Below are 22,193 nucleotides of genomic sequence, written 5' to 3' on the forward strand. Positions count from 1 at the left end.
GACCCTGGACACTGATACAGGAACCAGTAACATTGAAGTGAATCAATTTCATGAGGCTGTCTTGCTAAGCATAATAGGACTCCTTTAATAAGAGGGATGATGTGCCTTATATCAGGCAGGCAAACTCATTTCATTGGTGTGAAGAAGTGTCTGGACTCTACTTACACTCAATGAGCACTTTATAATACATTTATATTGTTGTTTTCATTATTATATAGCGCTGACATTTTACTGGATTATTAATTCTTATATAGAGCTGACATCTAACCAAAGCACCTTACAGAGTTCTTTGTCATGTAAGGAGCTTACATTTCTGCCATACTTATCATCTAAGGTCCATACCATAGTCTAAGACCAATTTCTGAGGATGAACTGATTAAAGAGACACTGAAGCGAAAAAAAAATATGATATTATGATTTGTATGTGTAGTACAGCAGAAGAAATAAAACATTAAGATCAGATACATCAGTCTAATTGTTTCCAGTACAGGAAGAGTTAAGAAACTCCAGTTGTTATCTCTATGCAATAAAGCCATTAAGCTCTACGACTTTGAAAGTCATGGAGAGGGCTGTCTTCTGACTTTTATTATCTCAACTGTTCCTGAACTATTTACTTTTTCTCTGCCAGAGGAAAGGTCATTAGTTCACAGACTGCTCTGAAAGAATCATTTTGAATGCTGAGTGTTGTGTAATCTGCACATATTAGTGAATGATGCAATGTTAGAAAAAACACTATATACATGAAAATAAAAACATGAGAATATTTTCTTTGCTGCTAATTTTCTAGTAATTATTCATAGTACACAACCAATTCATTATATCATATTTTTTTTTCCGCTTCAGTGTCTCTTTAAGCTGTCAGTGCTTTTGGAATGTGAACATGGATAGGACATATAAACAATGCGAATGAAAGGGTTGGTTCACACTGGCACTTATCTGCTAAACAGATCCGTGATCCGTGATCCGTTTTCGTTCAGTTGGTTCAGTTCAGTTTCCCCATATACCCCCAGACCCCCATCAACAAAGTCGATTTTGCTGGCTAGAACGGTCAGTTTTTTAGCCAGAGTGTACAACAGGATCTGTGTTTCATTGCCACCAATGCTTCAGCATCCATCCGTTCAGCTGGGCTCCGCTGTCCGGAAAAATCACTGCAGCACTAAACTTGCGGTCTGTTCAGCGGAGTGTGTGGAATACATCCTTTCTGAACGGACCAATGTGAACGGATTCATAGGTCAATTTTCCCAGAGTTTACATCCGTTACAGTCTGTTCAGTTACAATGTGTAACCGGACCGTTTTTATTGTCAGTGTGAACTAGGCTTAAAGGAAGCCTGAAGCTAGTAAAATTATTTAAAATAAACACATGAAGTGGCTGCAAATGAATATTACATACTAACCTCACCATCAGGTCCTCTCAGAAGCTCATTATTTTCTTCTTACAGTGATCCCTTCCAGTTCTGACAATATTTTGTCAGAACTGAAATATGCCAGTTGCTGTCAGTTATAGATCAGCAGCTGTCAGTTACAACTGAATGTGCAAGGTAATGTCCATGTTTCCATATGGCTCAGGAGGGTGATATTACAGTTTAACAGTGTGCTGACCAGGAAGCTGTTATGGAGTAAAGTCCATTTTCAGAGAATTCCATCGGTCTCAGTGGACAAACAGGAGAGGAGAAAGAGATTGAATAGTAGACTACAAGGGAGGCAAGTATGATAGGGTGACCAGGCGTCCTCTTTTGGCCGGACAGGTCCACTTTTTCTGACCTGTCCGGGCAGGTTTTTTAAATGACCGGGTAGTGAAGAGCCGTTTGGGAGCCGAACACGAGACAGCTCTTTAAAAGGAGCTGAGCGGCCAAGCCAGAAGAGCTGATGCTTTCTAAAGAGCCGGAATTCCCATCACTAGACTGAAACTCAGTCTAGTGATGGGAATTCCGGCTCTTTAAGCATCGGCTCTTTTGGCTCGGCCTTTCGGCTCCCAAAGAGCCGGCTCGTTCGGCTCCCAAAGCTTAGGTGTCGCCACTCGCATCCCCCTATTGATTGGCCCGGAGCCCTGCGTGCGTGCCGCTGGGGCTGATGGGAGAGGACAGGATGTATGTGTGTAGCCGGAGCTGCCATGCGGTGAGTGACACACACCAAGCAGGAATGAGTGGGAGCAACTGTGCTGAGGGCGGCAGGAAGAGCATTTTGTGGGGAAATCTGCTGCCAATAAGATTGCATTTGTGGGGAAATGTGCTGCCAATAAGATTGCATTTGTGGGGAAATGTGCTGCCAATCTCATTGCATTTGTGGGGAAATCTGCTGCCAATCTCATTGCATTTGTGGGAAAATCTGCTGCCAATCTTATTGCATTTGTGGGGAAATACAGTATGCTGCCAATCTGATTCCATTTGTGGGGAAATATGCTGCCAATCTCATTGCATTTGTAGAGAAATATGCTGCCAATCTGATTCCATTTGTGGGGAAATCTGTTGCCAATCTCATTGCATTTTGTGGGGAAATTTTATGCGAATCTGATTGTATTTTGTGGTCGGCTAGCCCTCCACCATGTGGTCTGGAAAAAAAAACGTCACTCCATGCCCAGTTGGACAGCACACTGCTAAGGTCTTGTATATTTGGCCCCACCCATGACCACATCCACATGCTGTTGTGATCGTCCTCTTTTTTGGAAATCAAAATATGGTCACCCTAAAGTATGACCTGTGTATGGTTATTTTGACTTTTTATTTTCAGTTCAGGTTCTCTTTAACCCCCTTGGCGGTATGAAAAATACCGCCAGGGGGCAGCACAGCAGTTTTTTTTTAATTATTTTTTTTTTAAATCATGTAGCGAGCCGAGGGCTCGCTACATGATAGCCGCTGCTCAGCGGCATCCCCCCAGCCCCGCCGATCGCCTCCGGCGATAGGCGATCAGGAAATCCCGTTCAAAGAACGGGATTTCCTGGAGGGCTTCCCCCGTCGCCATGACGACGGGGCGGAATGACGTCACCGACGTCAGCGACGTCGGGACGTCATTGGGAGACCCGATCCACCCCTCGGCGCTGCCTGGCACTGATTGGCCAGGCAGCGCTCGGGGTCTGGGGGGGGGGGGCCGCGCGCCGCACCGGATAGCGCGATCGGGCGCGCGGCGGCGGCGATCGGGGTGCTGGCGCAGCTAGCAAAGTGCTAGCTGCGTCCAGCAAAAAAAAAATTAAGTAAATCGGCCCAGCAGGGCCTGAGCGGCACCCTCCGGCGGCTTACCCCGTGTCACACACGGGGTTACCGCTAAGGAGGTTAAGTGTCCTGATCTGAGACCCCAGCACTGCAAGAAGAGAGTGGTGCCACCCCTGCAGTTATCTAGTCAGCCAATCATATCATGTATTGCTAATGTGCAGTATATAAAATCATGCAGATACAGTTCAAGGCATGCATTCAAAAACGTTGTTGGGAAATTTGGATGCAGGGTGAAGACGATAAACAGCTCACCCTGCTCCTGCAAAAGTTACTATTCCCAATCCAGTCCGCCATGGGCTGAGGGGAAAGACGTAATTTGTCTGCCAGTCAGTGCTGGCGGCCAAATTACGCTGTCTTTATAGTAATGTGGGCTCCGTTTTTTTCAAATTTCTTTTTTATTGGCAAATTTATATAAATCGAGTAGAAAAACACGGTGCAAACAGAATATCACAAACTAAAAACAGATTTGGACTCTGTCTTTTTATGGCACCTAAATTACTGTCTGAGCGCCAGTATAGCCATAATTTATATTACAGCCAATGGTGGCGTATGGTGTGCACAAATTTCCCTGCACCATTTTGTGCTGTTTTGCAGCTCAAAAGCTTCAGTTAATGACTGCATGAAATGTTTTTTTGTCAAAATGCTGTTTCAGTTCCCGGGATTTGGTCATTATTCCTAACTTGAAGATCATACCTACCCTACTACCTTACTTACTACTAGGTTTTCCATGAACATATCATGAACTCTGACCTCTTCAGAATGCCATTTTATGCCTCACAGTGTACTTTTCCATTAAACTTCAGGTAAAGAAATCCTCACAGCCAATAGGGTGGAAGGCGTGGAAGATCTGGCTTTTGATTGGATCTCCAGAAACCTCTACTGGACTGACCCAAGATACAGGAGCATCAGCGTCATGAAGCTGGAGAATAAGTCCAGGAGAGCTATCATCCAGAATTTAAATCAGCCTCGCTCTCTGGTTGTAAATCCTATGCTGGGGTAAACAATCCCTCTTCTCCATTATTTTTCTTCCAGCGACTCTGTTTTCCTAACCTGATTGTCCTGATTGCAGGCCGCATTAATGAAGGTGGCTTCCTTTTTTCTTTTTCATGACCGTGCATCTTTGATGTCCAAGTGTTTGTGTCTGTGCTGCTGGCAGAGGACCATACATGGAAGGGAGATGGAAGTGATAGCAGGCTCAGCGGGAATATGCTGAAACTCTCCTGTTAGAGCTTCAGCCTTATCCTAGCCTTTTCTCTTACTGACACGAGGCCAGGAGTCCAGGCTAGCTGAGCCATTATTCACTGCAGAGTGCTACCGTCTCCAGCTGAGAGATAATGTTCTGTATAAATGCCCCAGATAGAGCAGAGCGTGTCTTCCTGCTGAAATAATATCCTTGCTGTTTTATCTCCGCTTTCTGCTCATACGTTTAGACAGGAGCATGTCGGCCTGTATAAATAATAGTACAATAATCAAATAACACTTATGGACCATTTATTTCTGTATTCACACATATGCATTATGGCTCTACTGTCATTAATTGTGAGATCCGTAACTTGCTGCTCTTATTCTCCATATTTCAAGAATAAAAATGTAATCAGAGTTGATTCACAAAACTTTTCTCATGAATTATCTCTATTATCTGTTTTTCACCTCATCTATATAAAACCATATAAAGGGAACTTCCGACCCCTTTTATACTTACCTAGGATTCCTGCGTTGTGTCCCTCTCCGTTGCCGTAAGGTGCCACAATGACAATGGAAGGCTATGGAGCCTTGCACACTTGCCTTGCGGCCCATTGTGTAGCGCCAGAGTGCCCGATCCGCTGGTGAGCTGACGCAGGGGCAACAACGCATTACCGCCAGACTTCCAAAGCGGCAAAAGTAATGTAAGTCAATGGGCAACGCAAACCTTTTTTTAAAAGGTTGATGCCGGCATTACGGTGCGCATGCACAAAATGACGGAATACAAGGTGGGTCCCTGGGAATCTAGTGACGTACTACCTATGTAGTAGGGAGTACGTCACTGGGCAAGGGACGTACGGGGTCTTCACTTTGCATATGACCCTGTCCACACACCGCAAACACACATTTCAAGTGTAAAACCATTTTGAAAGGAGAGGGATATGGAGGCTGCCATATTTAATTCCTTTTAATTGCCTGGCTGCCCTACTGATCTTTCACGTATTCACGTAAACCTGAAACAAGCATGCAGCTAATCCAGTAAAACGTCTGAACTGCATGCTTTGTTCAGGGTCTAAAGGTACATACACACGTCGGATTTTTCCAAACAACCCATCGTTTGGACGTCCAAACGAACGGTCATTTGGATGTCAAATCGGGCGTGTGTACAGTCGGTCGTTCAGCTGATAACGCTGGTTTTGACAGATCCGCCAGCAGCTGAATGATCGACTGTAGACACGCCCGATTTGAAGTCCAAACGACGGGTCGTTTGGAAAAATCTGACGTGTGTATGAGCCTTAAGGCTACACGTATTAGAGACAATGGATCAGCAGGAGAGCCAGGCAATGAGTATTGTTTAAAAGGAAATACACTTGGCAGCCTCCATATCCACTTTAGGTCCCCTTAGGCATCCAACAAGTAAAAAACTACTAAAAACAAGGTGTGAAAGTATTATCAAACTTAGTTTAATCTGTAACTGTTTTGTAGTTAAGATGAAAATATGTAAGTAAAGAAAATTCATTTATGAGAGGTTTTGTAAATCAATCCCATTATAAACCTGGGTGAATTCACAATTTTTTGTGATAAATATCTTAATTTTCTCTTTTGAAAATAAAGCCAAAAAAGCGTAAATATCACCATTTTCTCCTCTGCTCTTTTTTCAAGAGATCTATTTATAAAGCTGGTAAAATAAAGCTGATGTTACCAGGTTACATTCGGAGAAATAATGACTAGGGATCAGCGAGCACAGTTTTTCAAGAAGTGAAACAGTACCCGCCTCTTGTGTGCAAGTGGAGGAAGGGGAAGGGGGAGGTCGGGGCAGAGAGGGTAAACTTACCTGCCTTGCTGCCTCCAGCCACTGTGCAGCATGCTGCTCTGGCTCTTCCTCTGTGAAGGCAGAAGTGTTGGGAGGATGAAGCGCAGCAATTAGAGGCTGTGAGACAGGTAAGTCAACTCTCATCTTCCATTGGAAGGGGCTCCCAATCTTATAGCCCTCTATATGAACATCCAAGGCTCATGTCCCAACAATATAATGCCACATATGATTTATTACAGAAGTTTTCTGGTGCAAAAGCTTTCCTGTAGGGAATACCAGCCAGCTACAAATCACTCTTTGTTCTTGTCATTACACAGGTTTCTGTTTTGGACGGATTGGTACAGACCAGCAAAAATCATGAGATCTTGGTGCGATGGGTCCCATGCGTCTCCCATAGTGAACACATCTCTTGGATGGCCCAATGGTTTAGCTATGGACTGGAGGTGATTAAAGTTTTCATACTAAAACATCATATGTTAGATGATGTATAGTTGACTGGTGAAGTTGTAAAGTTAGGTCTATAGGCATTTCTGCAACCACCAGAAGGCATTTAAGTACAACACTACTTTTGCTTTCCACAGACGTCTTTAGGCATTTTTGTTTCCCCATATTCCTGTGCCACGGATGTCCAACGGCATTACGTTTTTAGGCTCACTGCCAACTTTCTACTTGACTTAACATATGCAAATTATTCTAAATTGATGCAGGATTGCGCAAATGTTACAGCAAATTTACAAAGCTTGAAAATGGACCAATCAAATGCTTCCACTGCAAGATTTAATTAGTCAATTTACATTGAAGATATTAACGATAATTAGCATTATTATTGTATATCATAATAATTATCATAACTTTAAGTTTAAATTTTTTTGGAGAACAGCAAAGCAACAGTAGATTGTTACAGGGGAGGCCAGTGACATCTGGGGACACCTGTACACTCTTTAGATTTGTCACCAAATGGATTTAGGAACGATCGGCTGAGGAAAATCTGAAGTGTGCGCACAGCTTAGCACCAACGCAATTAAAACAACCCCTTCAAATGTCTAATCATAATTTGTATAAAAATATAAAAAAAAAACAGAAAGATGATCATGGGGGGCTGAGCGGCGGAGGGGCATGCGAGGAAGAAGTGCCCGACAATTGGAGGAGGCACTCTACTGGGGAGGTGCAATGCACATGTACGTAAAATCTCATTATGTGACGGCTATTTTAGTTTCTGTGTAATTGGGAGGAGGGGATTTCTGAACTGCAAGGGGCCTTAAAACATTACTCACAGAGCAGTTGAATAAACGTATTGCCACCTAAAAGCCTCATTGTTCTGCCCCCAGAGTAGAGCAATGCATTGCACTCTGCAGTGCTGCACCACCTCTTCTCTTTGTACAGCAGCATTTATGACATTCACGCTGTGATGCTGTAAAAAGTAATGCATTGGGTGGCCTTTTCACTTATATTTAATAGGGCTGCATCGCTTCATGCTCTGCACGGCTAGCAAGTGGTGCTAAGCTGTGTGCATCGCTGCCTGTGTGTACAGGCCCTAACACTGCCATTGGATCAGCTATATCAGCCAGTACAAGTGAACAGGCTTCTGTAAAACTAGTTCACAGTTGTCAGTTGCAGTGCAGAATAATTCTGCATCTCAGCTCACTGCCCATACATTTCTATAGGGCTATTTTCAGTGCTGTGTTGTAACGGATTGTGTTATTCTAAAACAGCTTTGAATGCCTTCCGTGTGGATATCACAATGATTGACAGGAGCAGGAAGCCAATAGAAACAGCCCCTGTCTCCAGCAAGTCGCATTGATAGGATCTGCAGGCTCTTAGGTTCCTGGTTGAAGATGCGGAGGAACTAGTGGGGAAATTACCTAAGCAGGGCATGTGTAAAGTCTCCTGGAAGTTCTTCTAAGCTGTGGCAACTAAATTCAAATTAAGAAAAACGAATGGACAGATTCAAAGCGAGCAGAGGCAGTATAACAAACAGTATAACAAAACATGTACATCTAAAGGGATGTCGAAAGCTCTGCTGTTAATTCGTGAATGGACTTCGGTAAATTACTGAACTTCTACCGCAACTCTGAAAATATTGATGAATTAGCAAAAAAAGGTCTAAAATACTGAATTTATTTTAATGACTTTTTTTTATCGAACAGCCTAGGATGAATCGAGGCCAATGTCCAGTCTGCATTGCAGTTCACAGTCATTATAATGTGTGCGTTATGCAACTGAGCACTGTGAACCCAGCTTTAAAAGCATTTCGTTTATGGCAATCATTATTGCTGAATTCTTATAAAAACTGTGTAGGGTATCAGGTTATTAGAAGACAATGCCAGATCATAGTCATAATGCCACTTGAGGGATATTAATCTTTTTTTTATCATTTCTTTGTTATGCAGTTCATTACGGATATACTGGGTGGATGCTTTCTTCGATAAAGTTGAATATAGCAACTTTGACGGTTCGCAGAGGCAAACTCTTAATCGAATAACACAGATGACCCATCCGTTTGGACTTACTGTTTATGGAGGTAAAATGGTTATTGCGCCTATAGTACAGTGCTGACAACAGGAGGCTGTCATCTTTACTTACAGGATGTATCTAAAACTTACTGACCCTCCTTATTATACTTCCTGAATTTTCATCCTAAATTCACTATACAGGTCACAGGTTCTGTTGTCTCTGATCTATGTATCTATTCCCAGAAAACATTATGTTCAATCCTGTAGCCAAAAACATATGATTTTTAAAAGATGTCAAGTTGGAAGCTTCCATCGCTCTATGACAGGTGTTTTTTTTAAAGCTTTATTTCTTCTTTGTGACGTTTTGCTTGCAGGATACTTGCATTAATTATTTCCTTATTTATTGTTACGGTAAATACTTTGCATCCCAGCCAGGTCAACATCAGCAAGGAGTTTGTATGTTCTCCCTGTGTCTGTGTGGGTTTTCTCCAAATACTCCGGTTTCCTCCTACATCCCGAAAACATACTGATAAGTTAATTGGCTTCCCCCTAAAATTGGTCCTAGACATTTATACATACACGATATAGACATATGACTATGGTAGGGATTAGATTTTGAGCCCCTCGGAGGGATAGTTAAGTGACAAGACAATATACTCTCTACAGCACTGACAAACATGTTGGCTTCTTAATAAATACTAAATAATAATCATCTCTGCTTTTCCATTTGCTGTTTCCCTTTTACCTGCAACAGTTTTAATACAAATTTTGCTTTTAAAAATTCTGGTCAGGAGATGCCAGATGCTTCCTGCACCAAAGACTTTCACTGCAATGGGCTGCAGTCTTCACAGAGAATTCAGTCTTTGACCCGCCCCCTGTTGACTGACCAGCAGAGGCAGCCCCACCTACTCAGCCTGCTCAGTCATCAGTTCAACCAACAGTCTGATGTCTGTACAGATTCCTTTAAATCCAAGTATTTTTAATCACCCTTCTTTACTCTAGGTTATGTGTACATAACGGACTGGAGGCTGAAAGGAATAGTCCGTATCAGGAAGTATGATGGAGGAGAGATGACAATCATTCGTAGAGGAATTAATAACATTGCCCATGTGAAAGCATTTGATGCGGGTATCCAAACTGGTAAGTCAGAAATACAATGAAATATGAAAAATGGTAGAATTAAATATGACTACACTGTATTATAAGCCTTGTCTTCAGAGCAGGCCCTTTTCTGGCTATTTTCATGCATTACTACAGAAGCAATCACTGTCATCCCTGTGTGAATTGTCCAAAAGTGTTCTGACACTACATAAAGAACAAAAACAACAACAAGAAAAGTGTAACTGACACATTCACTTACTGTGAATACTCCTGTATGTGTTAATGTACAATTTGTAAATAGGCATTTTACCAGATTACCAGATATTTTTTTGCTACAGGTTCAAATGCTTGCAACAGGCCAACCAATCCAAATGGAGACTGCAGCCATTTTTGTTTCCCGGCACCCGGAAACCTGAGGGTATGTGGCTGCCCCTATGGGATGAAGCTGATTTCAGATCAAGTCACATGTGCTGATGATCCATCCAACGAACCTCCAACATTGCAGTGTGGCCAGTATTCATTTGCCTGTGCCAATGGCAGGTGTGTGCCAAGTTATTACCGCTGTGATGGTGTCGATGATTGTCATGACAACAGTGATGAACAAGGCTGCGGATCACTGAGTAAGTGCTTTATATTTTAATTATTCTTTCAGTTTCATTCATAGCCCTAACGGCCCTTTCACACTTATTTGTGGTGCTGTCAGTTACGGTGCATCACACATTGGGCTTGATTCACTAAACCGTGATAACTCAAACATCGCACCTTATCAAAGATATCACACCTTATCAAAGATATCACACCTTATCAAAGTTAACACACCTTATCAGAGTAGCATAGCAAGCTCTACGAACCCGCTGAGCTCAGGGCAGGTCGAGTGCCATTGCCAATTAGTAGGCATAAGTTTGTAGTGCTCGCTATGCTACTCTAAAAGGGGTGTTAACTTTGATAAGGTGTGATATCTTTGATAAGGTGTGATATTTGAGTGATCACGGTTTAGTGAATCAAACCCATTGTCTAGTGTGAATGAGCACTAAGGGCTGGTTTACACTGAATGCTTAAAAGCTGATGCATTTTAACTGATCAGTTATTCTGCTGCAGTGCACTATGATAAAGCTTTTAGTTGGCCAACATTTTCCCCTTCTCCTTCACCCACCATCCCTCCCCTGCTTGTCATTGAGCACAGATCACCATTTACCAGTGTCATTTGTTTGTTATTCCTCCTGCAGACAGCACATGTTCCTCCAGAGCCTTTACCTGCAGAAGTGGGCAGTGCATTCCCCGGCGTTGGCGCTGTGATAGCCACAATGACTGTCTGGATGGAAGTGATGAACAGGGCTGCCCCACTCAGGGTCCCCGGTCTTGTCCTGCCACCTCATTCACCTGCAGTAATAATCACTGTATTCCTCGCACATGGCTCTGCGACACAGATAACGACTGTGGAGATGGATCGGATGAACTGAACTGCAGTAAGTGCTCAGTCTGTTTCCTACATAATTATGTCTCCGCTATTGAAAATCTTGAGTTCTCTTCATTATGCTTCGTATTGAACCATTCCCTGGGTCTTCTCATTGGCCTAGATGAAAGTATCAATCGGTAGCCCTTGCAAAAAGTTTCCAGGATACTTTTGCTGGGCTCTGATTCAGTTTAGACCCATTTTGCACATACTGCGTTAATCACCGCGCAGTACTCTCCCCCACCGTAGCTCTCCCCCACCGTAGCTCGTCGCAAGGGCAATGAAAGTCTAAAAAGACTTTCATACTTACTCAATGCGTCACACTTCGCTGCCTCAAAGTCAACAGTGCATTGCCGCATGAACTGTGCCTACCACACAAATTATGCTATAATGCAAGTCAATGGCGATGCAGGTCAGTGTAAATGACGGAGTGCGGTGTGGCACACATACAGGGAGCGACGGGAAACCCAGTGGTGTATTTCCTGTCCAGCATGGATTATATCACTGAGTGTGGGGGGGGAGTGCCTAATGCATATGACCCGGTTGCCGCACTCTGCCGCAGGGTCATATGAGTGAGGTTTTGTGCGCTGTGATGATCATTCCTATGGCAGGCTTTCCAGCAGTGGGATCACCACACCGCACAAGTATAAAACTGGCCTTAGTGTTTTAGGTGGAAGTGAGCACTGAGGCGGGTCACTACAGGGTCTTTTTAAGGCACAGACTACTAACACACCATTACAGCTTAAAGCCGGTACTAACACTAGACTTTTTTTGGCTGAGGTGGCTAAATCTAGCATATACATGTGTCCTTTGAAGTCTGTCAAGGTCATTTAGGGCTCCTTTGGACTGCTAAGTGCGATTGCAAGTGAAATCGTGTTGCGTTGTGATTGCGCAAATCTCAATTTTCACTTCCTGGGTTTGCACCACAGCCATCGGGATAGGGCATGATTGCCCCGAGAATAGCACACGCCAGCGATTGCATTCGGGGAAAAAACGTGCGCAGTTTACATGTAAGTTGTGGTGCTCTTGCAATCGGCAAAACAGCTGTGATCAGCTTTTTGAAGAAGATCGCAGCTTGTGGAATAGAGTCCTTAGGCTTTGTTCAGCCAATGTAATTGCTCTTGTGCTACCAAGCAGAAAAGCTTTTGGCATTGGTACCCAATGTTTCGTGTTGAGTCCCTGGGGGGGATGGACGCTACATTCAGCATCCAAGACGAGAGGAGACTGCGGCATTTATGTGAGCAATGCGAAAAGCTGTATCCCACGCCCACCTTCCGCTGCATGGTCAAGCCCTTTTTTCACAGCAATCATGGGATGTGTGGGCCCCAGGTTGAAATTTCTTTGGTGGGCCCCCAATGTCCCAGTCCGACCCTGGCTGTATCCATCATTTTAAAAAAATGCTTCCATCCATGGAACAGCGGTTGATCACTTTAAACCTCACTTTCTTAACCAGCCAAAAACATTGTGTTTTCCACCATGCAGAAGCCCATGTGAAACAGGTCTTAATAATCCAGCATGCTAGATCTTTAAGCAACAGTCAGCAGCTGCTCCCTTCCGTACCTAGCCCACGGACACCTCTGTTTTTGCCTACTAATGTGTTTGTACAGCATTGGGACCTTGCAATGTTACATGCAGGATCAAAAATTTTACCCAAATTGAGCATGTGTACACACCTTTACTGACTCATTCTTAAAGTGACACTTAAGTCTGGGGATAAAAAATTAGTTTTACTCACCTGGGGCTTCTACCAGCCCTCTGCAGCCACTCTGTGCCCTCGCAGTCTCGACCGGATCCTCCTGTCCCCACTGCCAGCTACTTTCGTTTTCGGTGACAGGCCCGATAGACTTGTACGTGATAGCAGGATAGAGGGCGCTATTGCGGACAGGAACGCGTAGAAGCAGACACGTGGCCGGGCCTGTCGCCGAAAACAAAAGTAGCTGGCGGCAGGGGACAGGAGGAATTGATCGAGACTGCGAGGGCACAGGGTGGCTGCAGGGGGCTGGTAGAAGCCCAGGGTGAGTAAAACTAATTTTTTTCCACAAGCATCCCTTTAACCTTCCTGGCGGTAAGCCCGAGCTGAGCTCGGGCTATGCCCCCGGAAGGCACCGCTCAGGCCCCGCTGGGCCGATTTGCATAATTTCTTTTTTGCTACATGCAGCTAGCACTTTGCTAGCTGCGTGTGCAATCCGATCGCCGCGCCGCAGCCGCCCCCCCCCCCCCGCCCCAGACCCCGTGCGCTGCCTGGCCAATCAGTGCCAGGCAGCGCTGAGGGGTGGATCGGAGTCCCCTTTGACGTCACGACGTCGAGGACGTCGGTGACGTCATCCCGCCCCTTCGCCATGGCGACGAGGGAAGCCCTCCAGGAGATCCCGTTCTTTGATCAGAGGCGATCGGAGGGGCTGGGAGGATGCCGCTGAGCAGCGGCTATCATGTAGCGAGACCTTGTCTCGCTACATGAAAAAAAAACAACAAAAAAAAAAACGGCTTTGCTGCCCCCTGGCGGATTTTTACAAACCACCAGGAGGGTTAAGCCTGGTATACACCATGCAAATTCCCGTCAGCTAGATGGTTCGAATAGATAATTTTCGACAGGTCCAATATGATATCCGAAAATGTTTCTGATAGAAGTGGTCAGTAAATCAATCGGAAAGTAGTTCTGATCTGTCAGAAATTATCTATCGACCCATCTATCTGATGGGAAATTGCATGGTGTGTACCAGGCATTAGACTGTCAAATCATTTGGACAGGGATGTCTCCTAGTGCTTATGATATTTATGCATTTATATTATTATTACACCTGGCCCCATATGCAATTAACTTTTTCTCCTGAGTTTTCACCTAGGTGATATTTTTAAACTTGTCAATCCAATGCCCTTTAAGCCATCATGAGGCAAGAAAATACTCAAATTAATTTTGATATTACTTTTTCACCTATGTTCTGGTACTTTTTTTTTAGTTAATAAGTGCTGGAAACTTACTTTAAATTGAAGATGAAAAATTATCTCCTAGGTGAAAAAGTGGTGTGATCTTTGTCTGGGCAGCATTTGTTTTTCTGTGTTTTTTTTATTTTGTGTGTGTGTAACTGTATGTATTTTTTTGTATTTCCTTACTATACAATGCCACAGAAGTTGATGGCAAGCATAAGCAGTAACACTCATTTTAATGCCCATGAATGTGTATCTCTGATTTCTCTGTGATGCCTGCTGTTGATGATTGTAGATATTACTGGTACATGTGAGCCTGGCCAGTTCCAGTGTCCCGATCACCGCTGCATCGATCCATATTATGTCTGTGATGGAGACAAAGATTGTGTTGACGGCTCTGATGAACGAGATTGCAGTAAGTGTTCTTAGAAAACAGGACACATAAAGTGTGGTCTCATTTAGAACTCTGTAGAATCCTAAAGAAAAAACATTGGCCTATAATCTCAGAGTATTTAGGAAAAGGCTATCTGAACATCTGAACTTAAAAAAAAGAAAACAGTACTAAGATAGTGCTGGCCAGGGCCGTTTCTTGCCCCGTTCAGCCGGTTCTGCTGAACGGGGCGCCGATGAGAGACAGATTGGGGGGGGGGCGCCAGGCAGAAGCAGAAGGATGTGACTGCTAGGAGCCGGTGACGCGCGGATGCGGTGCAGCGAGAGGCAGGAGGAGCTGTGCGCACCAGCGCGATCACCGGCTTCAGTTCGCGTATGTCGCGTTCCCCCCCCGCCCCCCCCGTGTGCCTCCCGTTGCTGCCTGCCTCTCTTGCAGACCTCAGCGCTGGCGGCGACCCGACCGGAGAGTGTCAGAGCTGAGCGCACACCCGCAGACAATGCACATGCGGAAGTGATGTCATTGACCATGACCACTTCCTGCATGAAGTGATGCTGGTGGTAGTGTGCGCTCTGCTCTGCCGTTCTCCGGTCGGGTCGCCGCCAGCTCTGAGGTCTGTGTAAGCCCTGCATAGCACCCTGCACAGCCCCCAGCATCCCGCCCAGCAAAGCACCCTGCAAAGCCCCCAGCATCCAGCCCAGCAAAGCACCCTGCAGAGCCCCCAGCATCCTGCCCAGCATAGCACCCAGCACAGCAAGGCACCTTGCACAGCCCCCGGCATCCAGCCCAGCATAGCACCCTGCAGAGCCCCCAGCATCCAGCCCAGCAAAGCACCCTGCAGAGCCCCCAGCATCCAGCCCAGCAAAGCACCCTGCAGAGCCCCCAGCATCCAGCCCAGCATAGCACCCTGCAGAGCCCCCAGCATCCAGCCCAGCATAGCACCCTGCAGAGCCCCCAGCATCCAGCCCAGCAAAGCACCCTGCAGAGCCCCCAGCATCCAGCCCAGCAAAGCACCCTGCAGAGCCCCCAGCATCCAGCCCAGCAAAGCACCCTGCAGAGCCCCCAGCATCCAGCTCAGCAAAGCACCCTGCAGAGCCCCCAGCATCCAGCCCAGCAAAGCACCCTGCAGAGCCCCCAGCATCCAGCCCAGCAAAGCACCCTGCAGAGCCCCCAGCATCCCGCCCAGCATAGCACCCTGCAGAGCACCCAGCACAGCAAGGCACCTTGCACAGCCCCCGGCATCCAGCCCACCATAGCACCCTGCAGTGCCCTCAGCATCCAGCCCAGCAAAGCACCCTGCAGAGCCCCCAGCATCCCGCCCAGCATAGCACCCTGCAGAGCCCCCAGCATCCCGCCCAGCATAGCACCCTGCAGAGCCCCCAGCATCCAGCCCAGCAAAGTACCCTGCAGAGCCCCCAGCATCCAGCCCAGAAAAGCACCCTGCAGAGCCCCCAGCATCCAGCCCAGCAAAGCACCCTGCAGAGCCTCCAGCATCCAGCCCAGCATAGCACCCTGTAGAGCACCCAGCCCAGCAAAGCACCCTGCAGAGCCCCCAGCATGCAGCCCAGCAAAGCACCCTGCACAGCCCCCAGCATGCAGCCCAGCATAGCACCCTGCAGAGCCCCCAGCATCCAGCCCAGCAAAGCACCCTGCAGAGCCCCAGCACCCAGCATAGCACCCTGCACAGCCCCCAGCATGCAGCCCAGCAAAGCACCCTGCACAGCACCCAGCCCAGCAAAGCACCCTGAACAGCGCCCAGCATAGCACCCTGCATGCAGCCCAGCAACACCCTGCACAGCCCCCAGCATTCAGCCCAGCAAAGCGCCCTGCACAGCCCAAAGCCCAGCAAAGCACCCTGCACAGCACTCAGCCCAGCAAAGCACCCTGCATTCAGCCCAGCAAAGCACCCTGCACAGCACCCAGCCCAGCAAAGCGCCCTATTGCTGCTATTAGTGTGTGTGTCTTGCCCTTGCTGCCGCTGCCCGCTAGCACCTCTGGCTCCGTGGTCCCCCGCCCGGACCCCCACCGATCCTGGCCTGGCGCCTTCTTCCAGGACCAGAATCCAATTCCACCTGCCATGATGGTGGACAACATCATGGTAAGTAGGCAGGCAGTCTATGTACTGCACTGCCTCTCTCTTTCTGACGTGGCTGTTGGGGGAGGGTGGCGCTCTTTTTGCCCTGGGCTGGTGGTCAGACCACCATACCACCATGGTCTGATTTTGACTGTGACTCCCTGGCTGGACTGTTAAGTTATCTAAGGGGGTGGCTGTGGGGTCAGGCCAGTGTGATTGCAACATGTACTGGGGGGGAGGGGGGGGGGGGGTTGTGGGGTCAGGCCAGTGGGATTGCAACATGCACTGGGAGGGGGGCTGTGGGGTCAGGCCAGTGGGATTGCAGCATTATTATTATTTAGGATTTATATAGAGCTGACATATTACGCAGCGCTGTACAGAGAATATAGTCTTGTCATTAACTGTCCCTCAGAGGAGCTCACAATCTAATCCCTACTATAGTCCTATGTCTATGTATGTACAGTGTAGTGTATGTATCATAGTCTAGGGCCAATTTTTTAGAGTGAAGCCAAATAACTTATCTGTATGTTTTTGGTATGTGGGAGGAAACCGTAGTGCCCGGAGGAAACCCACGCAGACACGGGGAGAACATACAAACTCCTTGCAGATGTTGACCTGGCTGGGATTCGAACCGGGAACCCAGCGTTGCAAGGCGAGAGCGCTAACCACTATGCCACCGTGCTGTCCCATGTACTGGGAGGGGGGTTGTGGGGTCAGGCCAGTGGGATTGCAACATTTCTCTCAATAAACCTTGTGTTAAGCATAAGTAAAAAAAAAATAAAAAAAAATGGTGAGTTGGTTTCAAGAAGCCTTTTGACATGATTTCACTTAGCAGCTCTGATTTTGGGGAAGTAAGGGGGGGCATATTTTTTGACTCTCGAACTGGATGAAATTTAGCCTAGAAACTGCCCTGGTGCTGGCCAGTTCAGCATTACCCAAACTTCCAGATATGTCCAAGTGATTCTTCTCTCCTGGAGAAGACATCCAGGGGATATTCCCTAGTCCTACACACATTACATTGTTTTCTGAATTGTCCAGAGGTGGAGTCTGGAACCTAATGACTTGGGGGGGGGGGGGGGGCAGACTTAAAGGACACCAGAAGTGAGAGGACTATGATGGCTGCCATATTAATTTCCTTTTAACCACTGTTCAGTGCAAAGCAAATGTTTTAAAACAATCTGTTTTGCAGGAGTCACAATAAACTCACAAGTGCTGCGCATGTACGCGTACCCGGCCACTTTCCAGTGGTTAATCAATACCAGCTCTCTGACATTCTGCTGATCTTTCTGTTCAATACTGTAGTGTCTGAAATACTCACCTGAAACTGTCTTCAGTCAAAAACACTTGATCTGCTGCATGCTTGTTCAGGGTCTGTAGCTAAAAGTATTAGAGAAAGAGAATCAGCAGCACAGCCAGGCAACTTGCATTGTTTAAATGGAAGTTAATTCGTCAGCCTCTAGATCCCTCTTGGTTCAGGTATGCATTAACTACTACTTGCTCTAATTAGTGCAAAAAGAACATTTAATAAACGTCAATTTTGCCAAAATTTGTGAGAGCACCCATGAGCCTGTTTTAACCCCTCAATGGAGGGGGTTTTAAGTGGTTAATATTGCCCACACATGATAATTTGTATGTTTTTTTTGTTCAGTTTTATGTACATTGTCTTCATTTGCCTTTTTGAAATGTTTGCCTTTTTGAAGTGATTGGAATTGTATTGTGACCCATGGGTCACCTTATTAACATAATTCCCAATTAGGGATGGTCAAGGAGATGATGATGTTTTCAAGTTAATGCAAATTTTATGCAAAATTAGGTAGCTTGGAAATGGGCTAACTAAATGCAGCAATTCATCTGCATAGAGTTTGTTTTTTCTCCTTTGGATGGTTTGGATTATGCCATAGATTTGTATATGGACATTATGGCAGGGATTGCATTGTGAGCTCCAATATGGCACAGTTAGAGACATGACTATGTACTCTGTAGAGTGTTGCTCAAGATGTCAACACTACATACAGTATATACATAATAATTATATGATAGGGACATTAGACTATGACCATGGCTGGGACTAGATTGTGACCTCCTCTGAAGGACAGTCAGTGACATGAGTATATACTCTGTAAAGCGCTGTGAAAGATGTCAGTTAATACGTATAATCTGATAGAACATTAGACTATGTTAGGAATTACATTGCAAGCTCCTCCTGAGGCACAGTTAGTGACATGACTATGGACTGTAAAGTACTGCAACATGATGTCAGTGCAATATAAATGAATACTACTTATAATAACTAACCTTGTTTTTGTCTTGCTTAGTTTTCAACTGCACAGATACCCAGTTTGCATGTGCAAATGGCAAACAATGCATCAGCAACTTTTACCGATGTGACGGCGTCTTCGACTGTGCTGATCACTCCGACGAATCCAGTTGTCGTAAGTAAATAACCTTCATTCAAACTGTCATCATTTCTTGACAGTCACTCGTGATGACACAAGTGATCCTAAAGATATAATGCATATTCCTCAAAATGGCATCTGGGACCGTCTGGAATTTCAGAAGTTGTGGATTACCCCATAGTGCCATATGCCTTTCATATCCTTTATTACTATATAGCTTGACTACACATTTCCACCATTTGCCTGCCTGGTCGAGAATAGTGTTTTTACTTTTGCCATTAGGGGTTACACATCTTAATGTGTCAAGTGCTACACTCTCCAAGCATGGCTCTTGATCATACCCAAGTGTCTCAACATTCGTGTAGGCTGGGGCAGTAAACCATGCTGCGATATGTTGAAGCTGCGCGGCCAGATAATATTCGTGAAATATTTGTAGTCAGGGTTGGATTTGTACTCTTTACCACCCAAGGCCACCGTCAGCAGCTGCCCCTCTTTAATATAGGTAGCCAGATGACCCTTCCCTCTCCCTCCACTATAGGTAGCCTTTGACTCTTCCCTCTAGTATAAGTAGCCAGATAACCCTTCCCCCCTCCAGTTTAGCTTGATTACCCTGCCTTCCCTCCAGTATAGATAGCCTGATGACCCGTCCCCTCCTTCCCTCTAGTATAAGAAGCCAGATGACCCTCCTTCCATATAGATAACATGCTGACCCACTTTCCTCCAGTATAGGTAGCCAGGTAACACCCCTCCAGTACAGCCTGCTGCCCACCTGCCCTTGAGCCTGTGGTGCCCTAGGCCATGGCCTATGCGGCTTTAAATTCGGCCCTGCTGGTAGTGCAATTCCACTTAGGCTAGTTGGGTTTTTTAGCAGTGTATATCTCAGCTTAGCCCTACCTTTCCCCCATACAACGCTGTTTCAGGTTTGCTTTAAAGAAGAACTTGATGTATCATTTATCTGAGCAAGAACCAGGATTCAATTCCCAATTTATACCCTTTAAAAACATTTGTCCTTTTTCAGCTGTAAAACCTACACGGGCTACATCTAAACCTAGTAATGTCACTTTTTCAGATTGCCATGTTTATTGAAATGGCGCTCCATTGACAACATCACTACTTTTAAACAGTATTGCCAGAAATCTGTTATTTATGCTTCTTGCAATATTCATACACCAAGGATCATTCTGATCCTTGTAAAGTGATTGGGGACAGCAGCCTGCTGCCACCTGCTGGGCACTCTGGCAAGAATCAGCGTTACACTATCCAATACAATGTGTAATATTAAGATGCAGACAGAGTAAGGAGCAGGGGCGAAGCAATAGGGGATGCAGAAGTAGCCACCGCATCAGGGCCCTTGGGCCAGAGGGGCCCCGAAGGGCCCTCCCTCAACTACAGTATTAGCTCTTTATTGGTCCTGTACTCATAATAATCACATCTATAGATACTTTGAATAGTGGTAATCATTAACACATTATCCCCTTCTTGCACCTCTGACACTGTGGCTGCCATTGGCAGGTTTTGGTGCGCCGTATCAATTGTTATGTATAGAGTGCTTGGGAGGCCCCATTGTAAAACTTGCATCGGGGCCCATAGCTCCTTAACTACGCCACTGGTAAGGAGTCCTTAGTCAGTACTGCAGTTTTCTATGGGAGGACATTGGAAATCTACCGTCCAATGCACACACTACACTTATGACAAGGTTTAGGCATCATGTAGAAGATTTTTTCTAGAGTGCTAAATGGGAGAATGGTACAATATTAACCCCAGTTTTTGCCATTTATTTACCTTTACTTTACTCTTGAATAGACAGAAGCAAAGGGAACTTATGTACGTACCTTTCTATTCCAGGGAATGTGTACGTACCTTTGTATTTCAAAGTGACCCTCGTGGTCTTTAAATTGTATTTAATTGCTCAGTACAAAGCTAGTTGCAGCAGTGGTTCCTACTGGAATCTAGCATAGTACTGAATTGTAAGCAGATAAATGGCCAATATCACGTAGATATCGATTGTTGAACTGTTAGTGTATGAGCACCTTTAATATATACCTATACAGATAATAATACCACCTAAAGTGTGTTCTGATTCTAGTTTCAAAAAAATATGCTTCCAACATACATCATCCCAACTGCTTCTTAAGTCTTACTTCCATCTTCTTTACATTACTACTTATGATCTCTATTCAGGTCTTAACAGCACGTGTACACACTGAGTTTTGAGTACTGGCCAGTGATGAGTCCTCCGATAGCATAAACTATGTGAGTCTCATGCCAGTATTTCTAAATTGGGCAAAAATTAACTGGTTAAAAATTAAGTAGATCTACACTCAGAAATTCCTCTTTGCTTTTAAATATTAGACACAGCATGATAACCATTGGGGTGAAATCTTCATTACAAGTTACAGAAATCCTAAAAAAAACCAGAAACAGAAATGGTTAAAGCCTCTGCCTTTTCCAGTACAAGCAGAGCAACAGAGCTGTGAGTCACAGCTACAGATAAGGCTAATTAAACAAAAAAAAGCTCAGAGCAGTGGAGATTTACAGCATATATATGTGGAATGAAAACTTTTCATTGTGTGTTATGCATGAGTCCAAGTCCTCTTTAAGTATAAGTTCTCTAGGAATTAGTTACATACGTGATAATTTAGTAAACCCAAACCATTTATTTCTTTCAGCAACGAGACCAGCAGGGATGTGCCATCAGAATGAATTCCAATGTCAATCCGATGGATCTTGCATCCCATTAAATTGGGAGTGTGATAGACACCCAGACTGTGCTGATGCTTCGGATGAACATAATAATTGCCCAGTGAGGACTTGCCCTTCTACCAGCTTTCAGTGTGACAATGGAAACTGCGTTTTTCGCTCATGGATCTGTGATGGAGACAATGATTGCCGCGACATGAGCGATGAGAGAGACTGTCCAACACCGGCGTTCAGCTGTCCCAGTTGGCAGTGGCAGTGCCCTGGCCTTGGCATCTGTGTGAACCTCAGCAAAGTATGTGATAACACACCAGACTGTCCCAATGGGGCAGACGAGTCTCCTCTTTGCAGTAAGTATGTTTGGAAAAACAGAAATGTTACCTTTGTTACAGTTTGTCCACGTCTAAAAGGTGAACTCCAGGCTTGTAACTTAAAAATGATAATATATATATCCTCTCACACAATGGGATTGAACTGGCCTGGATTTATTAAAAAATTGGCTTA

General features: G+C 45.3%; 1 protein-coding gene across 3 annotated transcripts in view; it reads left to right on the forward strand.

Moving 5' to 3' along the window:
• Positions 1 to 22,193, forward strand: part of LRP2 (LDL receptor related protein 2) — a 304,101-nt gene that overhangs the window by 104,325 nt on the left and 177,583 nt on the right. For all 3 annotated transcript variants that reach the window (XM_068245578.1, XM_068245579.1, XM_068245580.1), the window contains exons 17-25: positions 4,011 to 4,203; positions 6,520 to 6,645; positions 8,593 to 8,723; positions 9,658 to 9,795; positions 10,095 to 10,376; positions 10,983 to 11,222; positions 14,430 to 14,549; positions 18,912 to 19,028; positions 21,662 to 22,039. In XM_068245578.1, coding sequence (XP_068101679.1) covers positions 4,011 to 4,203; positions 6,520 to 6,645; positions 8,593 to 8,723; positions 9,658 to 9,795; positions 10,095 to 10,376; positions 10,983 to 11,222; positions 14,430 to 14,549; positions 18,912 to 19,028; positions 21,662 to 22,039 — 1,725 coding nt within the window. The remainder of the gene's footprint in view (positions 1 to 4,010; positions 4,204 to 6,519; positions 6,646 to 8,592; positions 8,724 to 9,657; positions 9,796 to 10,094; positions 10,377 to 10,982; positions 11,223 to 14,429; positions 14,550 to 18,911; positions 19,029 to 21,661; positions 22,040 to 22,193) is intronic.

The sequence above is a fragment of the Hyperolius riggenbachi genome, chromosome 7 (assembly GCF_040937935.1).
Source record: "Hyperolius riggenbachi isolate aHypRig1 chromosome 7, aHypRig1.pri, whole genome shotgun sequence".
Taxonomy (NCBI): Eukaryota; Metazoa; Chordata; class Amphibia; order Anura; family Hyperoliidae; genus Hyperolius; species Hyperolius riggenbachi.